The sequence below is a fragment of the Diaporthe amygdali genome, assembly GCF_026229845.1.
Source record: "Diaporthe amygdali strain CAA958 chromosome Unknown NODE_34_length_500367_cov_65_467389, whole genome shotgun sequence".
Classification (NCBI taxonomy): Eukaryota; Fungi; Ascomycota; class Sordariomycetes; order Diaporthales; family Diaporthaceae; genus Diaporthe; species Diaporthe amygdali.
The window spans coordinates 492,248-500,367 of NW_026517054.1; the positions used below are offsets into that span (position 1 = coordinate 492,248).

The following is an 8,120-nucleotide window of genomic DNA, read 5'->3' on the forward strand; positions in this document are numbered from 1 at the left end:
GGAGTACATGCATGGCGTTTCGTACGGCGGGCAGCACACGTCCGGCCTGGTGGTGTCGTCGTCGTGGGTGGGCGATATTGATATCTGTGATTGTAATATAGACACGGCGTTGGGGGCAGTCGGGAACACGACAGTACTACGTTGATATTGATTGGATCTGTGTTGGCTTGGAAACGCCCACAGTTGAATGATATTCTTTCTCTTCGGAGTCAAGCCTATCCGCGGCAAAGTTCAGCGCATAGCATCGGTGACCAGAGGCCGGCAGCGAAGCCGGCGACCGGCAGAATGAGTGGACCAGTGTGGATCCTCCTCAGTTCCGCACCGGAAGGCCCTTGAAGGGTGACTCCGACCAGATCTGGCCGGCAGACCACCGCAGACAGTTGCACAGAGTGTCTCACTCTCTCGTTCGGACCGGGCTCCCAAGGAGGAAATTCAGTCCGCCAAGGACTCGCCGCCGCGGCCGAAAGCGCGAAGAGCCGAGGGAGGGGATCGGCAGCCAAGGTCATGGTGTCTTTGACTTGGCACGCTTGTCTGGGCTTGTCATTGTTCACAGTCCCATGTCCACCATCCCCGGACTTGACTGGCCCGAATCGGTGGAAGCTCCATGCAGGTGCACATGCATTCGCAATGTCGTTCCCCACCGATTGAGTTTTTGATCTTGCTTGCCGGTGTCCGCTCTGTTGCGTCTGGGAGTGTGTCTGATTTGACAACATGCCCTCATCCTCGACAATGATAATCATGTCGAGCCTCGCTTACTTTGTCACACGTAAGCGAACCGAAGGAGGCTCGACTCGGCTTAAGCCGTAAGACAAGGCTCCCTAAGAAGCGATTCCAAACCGGGCTCTGGGTCCATGGTGCCACACCGGTTCCTTTTGCCAACGATGCCCTAAAATGGCGCGAAAAGTGAGAGGATTCGCCGGCCGTTGGACCTGACAGACAATTACAGGGCGATAGCCATGTCATCACTGCCGGGGCCGATGCCGGTCGCCGTTGTTTGAAGCTATAGCTCGCAGTCGCGAGGCTGCGTATATGCTCCCCCTCCCCCCCTGCAGTGTGACCGAGTAGAGGATAACCTCATGCGGTGGTAGGCATGTGCTACTGGCATCGGCGCGAGCCTCTTGCGGGGTATTCCCAGATCGAACACCTCTCGGATGCCCTCCTCGCACACCTCACAACCCACGGCAACCCACGCTAAGGCCTGGGCTTGTCGTCTCGCCACGAGAACAGGGGCGTGCCGCATGGCGGAATGCGGGATGCCCACGAAGGGGGGCACGAGGACCCGCAGCGATCAGCATTCGCCCGCAGCTAACCACTGCCCATTCCTGCCAACCAGCAGCCCAGAAAAAAAGAAAAGCATGGTGAAGAAGGGCGGCGGTTGTAAATGGAGCCGTACCCGTTGCGGCAGCGGGCAGAGCAGCGGTCACAGCAGCTTCGATTCCGCGTTGGCTATCTCCGGGCTCCACTCCCCTTTCCACTTGCCGTCTGCCGTCCATGCGCGTTTGCGCTTGCTGGCCAGAGAGGGAGAGGCCGAGGAAAAATTATGACAAAAGATGAAAGGTGTTGCATACGTCCTTCCTTCCATCCCATTCCGGTCGCTGTTGGGGAGCTGTTTCTGTCACATTGCCATGCCTCTAACATAGCCCAGAGGTGAAGGCTCTGTTGACTCTGACCTGTATTTGGACATCATCACCCACATCATCATTCACTATCTCCTGCAGCACTCCCTATTCACATGAGGATCCAGTTGCACCATCGGCTGCTACTACACTTGACCGGCTCTGTTCGTTAGGCCAGTTGGCGTGGATCTATAATAGATATCCTAATTCACACCATTATACCTCGAGTTTTGATTCCTATCAGCTCTAGGATAACAACAATCTCACTCCCTTCCCTCCATCTTTAACCCTTTTCAGCATCTGGACTGTGTGGTTGCAGCCGACCGAGTTCATCGTCCAGACCGGAATCTACAGAAGTGCCACCAAGATGGAGGCTCGTGACTTCGCAACGAAGAAGACGCCAGAGCAGGATGAAAAAGGCTATTCTGCCCAGGATCTCGACCACACCGAGAACTCGTCGACCGTGGACGAGAAGGACTCACTGGAGATCGGCCAAGCCCCAGAAATAAGGACACCAACGTCCCGCCGGTCCCGGTCCCGGAGCCGCGCCGCGAGCAGACGCTCCCGCTCCCGTGCGTCAAGACTAGCAGCAACAGCCCCCGACGACAGGTCGTCCCTCTACACCAACAACACCGATCCTCTCTCGCCCCTTGAGAACGCCTTGTCCCGCCCGGACCACGACGCAGAATACCAGGACCACGTGTCTCGTATCCGGACCGGAGCCACCAACACCACCGCCACCAGCGCCTGGTCACGCCCGCCAGATTTCGAGGTCACATTCGACGCGGACGGCCGCGACCCGGCGAACCCGCGAGAGTGGTCGCGGTGGTACCAGGGATGGGTGATATTAGCGGTCAGCTACTCGACGTGGGTGGTGGTGCTGTACTCGACGTCGTACACGGCGACGCTCCCGGGGCTCAAGACCGAGTTCCACCAGCCGGACAACACCGTCGTCACGCTGGGCGTCACTACGTATCTGCTTGGGTTAGCGACGGGCAGCCTGGTGGTGGCACCCATGAGCGAGCTGTTTGGCCGCCGGCCCGTCTACCTGGTGTGCATGCTCGCGTCGGCGCTGCTGGTCCTCCCGTGCGCCCTGGCCACGTCGCTGGTCGAGATCATCGTCGTGCGCTTCTTTGGCGCCGTATTTGGCTCCGTCATGATCTGCAACGGCGCCGGCACCATCGCCGATATCTCGACGGAGGAGAACCGCGCCCGCTTCATGAGCTGGTGGAGCATCGCCCCTCTGAACGGGCCGGTCACCGGGCCCCTGATCGGTGGCTATGTTGCGCAGTATCTCGGGTGGCGATGGGACAACTGGATCGTTTTTATTCTGACTGGTGCCGCTGTCCTGATCATGGCCACTGTTCGCGAGACGTACGTGCCGCAGATCCTGAAGCAGAAGGCCGCGCGGCGGAGGAAGGAGGAGGATGATGAGCGGTACTGGTGCCAGTACGACTCTAGGAAGTCGACGGCGGAGCTGATGAAGGTCAACCTGAGCCGGCCGTTCGTGCTTAGTTTCACGGAGCCGATCTTGTGGTTCTTCAACATCTGGTATGTGTTTCCCAACGTGCCATGTGCCTGTATACCTTCTTTTTGCGTGAACTTTGCTAAAACATGCGACAGGATAAGTATCATATACGGAATCCTGTACCTGGTGAGCTTTGTCCTATGCAAAATTCTGTCGTCGCATTATGCAAAAACTAATTATACCCTTACAGTGTTTCGTGGCATATCCCATCGTGTTCCAGCAAATACGCGGCTGGGGCCCCGGGCAGACAGGCCTGTCCTTCATAGGGATCGGGATCGGCACATTGATTGCGATATTCCTCGAGCCGCTCTGGCGGAAGATCATCAACTCGCACGCCAAGGACCCGGAGACCGGCCGCGTCGCCCCTGAAGCTAGTGCCAGCATCATGTGCATCGGTGCGGTTCTGACCCCTATCGGCCAGCTGGTGTTCTCCTGGACCTGCGTCCCGACGACCATCCATTGGGCTATCCCCATCGCTTTTGGCATCCCATTCGGCTGTGGAGTGAGTTACTGCCCACCTAGAGCTTCCTAGTCTCACAATGAATAATAGTATCGCGTGCTAATCAACACTCTAGAATACTCTCTGTTTCATCTATGGCTCAAACTACCTCGCCGGGGCCTACGGCTATTTCGCTGCGTCAGCTCTCGCCGGCAATGCCGTGATGCGGTCCATCTTCGGCGCGACCCTCCCCTTGGCCGGCGCGAAGATGTACGAGGCAATGACGCCGCGTATGGCCGGCACGTTTCTGGGGCTGCTGGAGCTCATCCTCATTCCAATCCCCTGGATATTCTACAGGCGTGGTGAGAGGATCCGCGCCCGGAGTCCCGTCATCAGACAGATGCGCGAAGAGCAGGCTAAGAACGACAGGAAGCGTGCCAGGCTGGAGTCTAAGCAACAGAGGCAGGCCGCGGCTGTTGCTCGGGGCCCGGATGTGGGCAATGGCGTGGAGACAGGAGCAGCTCCAGCACTGAAGGCTGCGCACGGGGAGACAATGGCGGTGGCTGTGGATGCGGATGTTGAGAAAGGGGTGTGAGAATTGCTCATGTGCCTCGACAGAGCCTTGGAACCTAATGGGAGGGAGAAACCACTCTTCAAGTGTCCCTTTGATTGTTTCCTCAGTCCCCCGGTACGGCATTGAAGCATCGGCATAGCGTGGAGATTGTTAGAGAAGCATTCGTGCCCGGTAGGGCAAAAGGCATAACATGAACTTAGCATGGCATAGCGAATACCAATACACATTGCATGATACCTGGTCATTTCGGGCGATAAGATATCGACGGTCAGCAAGTCCGAGAACTTAGTTCTGCAGGTCACACAAGCAAGTCTCACACATAAATTTCTGTCTCTGAGCTTCAAGCGCCATGGTTGTGGGATGCATGTGGAATTTGGACGACTCTTCTCATATTCATCTTCTTTCATCTCCTGTCTTGAAACCATTCTATAATACTATATGTCCCAAGCAAATCTCTTCAACCTCAAAAGCCCCGCCCAGCTGTGGCTAGAAATACCAAGCCCGGATGGCGAGGCCTCCTACGGTACCGCACCGCACGACTTGGGTATTTCTTTGATTCGTGGGCAGCCTTCAAATCATTCGTTACCGATGCAATCTGCAGTGGTGTGCTCGGAGCTTCCTGCATGTTCGTGGTAAGCCACTCAGGTGCTCAGTGGTGGTAGAGCAACTGGGAGCTACATATCACCACCACACAATTGGATTGCAAACATGCCCCCAACACCATTTAACTGCTTAAGGAGCTTCCCCTCCTCCCCTTCAGCGCCGTTTAACTGGATCAAGAGTGATAGTGGCGTTGAGGCATGCCACGTCGATCGAAGGCTCAGTCAGCTGCTGACACTGACACCGCACCATTGGGTTGCGTAGCCTTTTCAAAAGTCCCGGTTGGAAATTTTATGCAGATGCAGCTGCAGGTGCATCAAATCTGCCCAAAATTACGCCTCGGGCAAGCTTGCAGGTGGGCGCAGCAAAGAGAGCGACACTAGATTGTCTGGCTGCCAAAGTATAACCGCGGGATTTAATGATCAAATTGACCTGACCGACTAGATAGCCCGATTTCCTCTTCTTTTGTTTGATTGATGTTTGCGAAACCCTGTCCGGTGTACGATCCTTCACGAGTGACACTCCCCCATCATGGAACCGATTTCAGCGATTGGACTCATAGCCAGCGCCCTGAGCGTGGCAGAGATTGCGGCAGTGGTTGGTAGGGGCTGTCGGCACTTGCAAACCGAGTTCAATGGTGCTCTTGAGCACGTAGACAATATCTCCCAGCAAACCAGCAACATCGACCTGGCGATCCGAGAAATATGCTCAATCGTTGATCAGCGACCTCAGACATTTCCCTCCACATTCGAGGGACACCTCGATGATTCAATATCTGCGATCCACAACATTGTCAAGCAAATACAAGATCATGTACATTCGGTCAAGACAGAGGCCGAAACGTCTCAGAGCCGGGCAAAGTTGAGGCATCTGCGCAAATCAAACCAGATCACGGAATGGAGGACCACTTTGGGGGTGCAGATACAAGCATTGATGCTGTTGCTCCAAGTAGCTCAACTGTAGGTCCAAAATCCAAAGCCGTCACTGATGTGAGGATCTTGAGCTGAGCCATGGTTGAAAAGACACTCGAATGATGAGAGGAAAACAGTCCTGGAGAATGCCTCTAGCAAAAAATTGTTTGAGAAAGCCTCGTCCATGTCGGCCAAGCTAACCAAGTCTTGTCGTGAGCTCGACCGCAAGGAGGAGTTCACAAAATTTCCTTTCGATCCTATCTTGTTGGAGTCGAAAGTTTACCGTCGTGTATGCGAATCTTCTTGGATCCGAGAAGTGAGCACTTCACTTCAAGACGGCAACGAGTCCAACAGCGACGGCCCTGACTCAGCCATGTCCGTCTCTTCCAACAGCGCAATTGCTAGCGAAGGAGACTGTGCAAGCTCATCCGCAAGTTTTGATCTCCCTGGCAATGAACCGCGCATACCAGAGTGTCCCAACTCTACGGACTTCAGTCCGGATCCTCCAACGCTCGAGTTATCGGCGACCAACTCGTCCGAACAGACTGGAGAGTCATCAAGAACAAACCCGACAAGATCGACGATGGCTACCACAGTATCAGTCTTTGACGAGTTACCGAACACTGGGATAGACACCGAGAAGGATGACGAGGACCATCATTTGGACAAATCTTCCATGATCTCGGTAGTCGTCGAGGGGGTTGGAACGGAATCCATCCGACTTGTTATTGATGAAGCATCGGATCACTACGAAAAGATCCAAGAAGCAATTCTTCGTATCAGAGATCGTGTGCTCCTGGCTGGAGGTATCGAACCCGGAACGTACTGCGGAGTCTGCGTCAGTAAAACCATCGAAACAAGTGGCCAGTCTGACGTGCATCGGTTCCCACTCACCCCAGAATTCCTGGCATACGCAACGAACAAGGTGGTGGACGGCTTCTATGAAGGTTTTGGCATCCTGGTTCGATTTTCGTCACCCAATCACTCAGGGCAAACGGAGCTAGGATGTTCTTGCAGGGCGACATCGAGGCCAGCAACCAAGTCGGTCGTGAAAGGCGAAACAGCGAAGGTGTTCCAAATAGCATTGGACACTAGCCAAGAGCCACGTCACTTTGATCTCCATTCCCGTGCAATTCTGCCTTTCATAGATAGCTCAGAACCTGGGCATCAAGTGAAGGGTGGCTATAGCGATGTTTGGAGAGTCAACATTCACCCTGATTGTCATGACCAGTTTGCCGGTTGGGACAACAAGCAGTCCTTCGCCGTCAAACGCCTTCACAGCCATTCGAGAACCAAATTCAGCAAGGAAATCGAGATTCTGAAAGCTTTCGCCCGTGCGGGGCACCCGCATCTCATCAGGCTCCTCACGACTTACACTTGGCGTGGCCATGACCACCTTCTCTTTCCTTGGGCTGAAGGAAACCTGCAAGACTTCTGGAGATACTGCCCAGATCCAGCTGCCATTAAAGAACCTAAAGCTGGATTGGATCTCACACGCAGGACATTAGAGCAATGCCTTGGACTTGCTGACGCCCTGAAACATCTTCATCTCCTTCTCAAACTGCAGAACAGAATTGAAGTGGAGGATACATGTGACACGATTAATTATGGGCGACATGGGGACATCAAACCACAGAATATTCTATGGTTCCATCACAAAGACGATAACGAAGACAAGAGTATCCTGAAGATTGCTGATTTTGGACTCGCTAAGTTCCACAGTTCAAGCGTCGACCAAAACGGCCGCGAGACAAGGGGTGGCACGGAGACATATGCAGCACCAGAGCTTAAGCACCACCCCCCGGAGCATCGTCTGTCTTCGGCGTACGACATCTGGTCTCTGGGGTGTGTGCTGATGGAGTTCGCATGCTGGATAACCGGCGGGAGGGACCGCCTGGGCGACTTCAAGGAATCAAGGTACGCAACACTCCCGGAATTACCTCACATTGTTTATAGAAAGGACAGAAAAAACAAGGAATGCACACTAATAAGTTTCAGGTACAAATACACACGCCACGGGACTTTCTTCGAAGTAAAGGGCGATGAGATTGTCGTGAGCCCGGCTGTGTCAAGACAATTCGAGACTTTGCGTCACAGCATATCAGGCCTGGATCCACATCTGTCGAAGGGATTGGGTCGATTCTTTGACATCATCGTGTCGTGCTTGAGAATCGACGAAAGGAAGAGACCATCCGCGGCAACAGTGGCTTCCAAGATGCGGGCCGTGTGTGCGATCTTGTGTGCGGATCAGGACTCACATGATTCCCGTACTACTTGTGGTGTCTGTGAGAACTGCGGGTGCTGCTGGAACTGTTGCGACTGTGGCAACTACCACCATAGTTGCGACTGTAGCAATTGCCACCATAGTCGCGACTGGGGCAAGTACCATTATAGTTACAACTGTGGCGATTGCCATCATAGTTGTAACTGTGGCAACTACCACCACAATTGC

At 54.4% G+C, this 8,120-nt stretch overlaps 2 protein-coding genes across 2 annotated transcripts; both read left to right on the forward strand.

The window, feature by feature from the left end:
- Positions 1–1,983: 1,983 nt before the first annotated feature.
- Positions 1,984–4,178, forward strand: J7T55_005561 (mfs multidrug transporter; the record flags this gene model as incomplete). Its single annotated transcript, XM_053133063.1, has 4 exons — positions 1,984–3,167; positions 3,240–3,270; positions 3,335–3,646; positions 3,720–4,178. 4 exons carry the CDS (start codon positions 1,984–1,986, stop codon positions 4,176–4,178), a joined length of 1,986 nt encoding a protein of 661 aa, XP_052989175.1.
- Positions 4,179–5,288: 1,110 nt separating this feature from the next.
- Positions 5,289–7,816, forward strand: J7T55_005562 (uncharacterized protein; the record flags this gene model as incomplete). The annotated part of the gene is made up of 4 exons (XM_053133064.1): positions 5,289–5,716; positions 5,780–6,629; positions 6,900–7,585; positions 7,774–7,816. The coding sequence occupies 4 exons, from the start codon at positions 5,289–5,291 to the stop codon at positions 7,814–7,816; spliced, it is 2,007 nt and encodes a 668-aa protein (XP_052989176.1).
- Between the last annotated feature and the right edge of the window lie 304 nt (positions 7,817–8,120).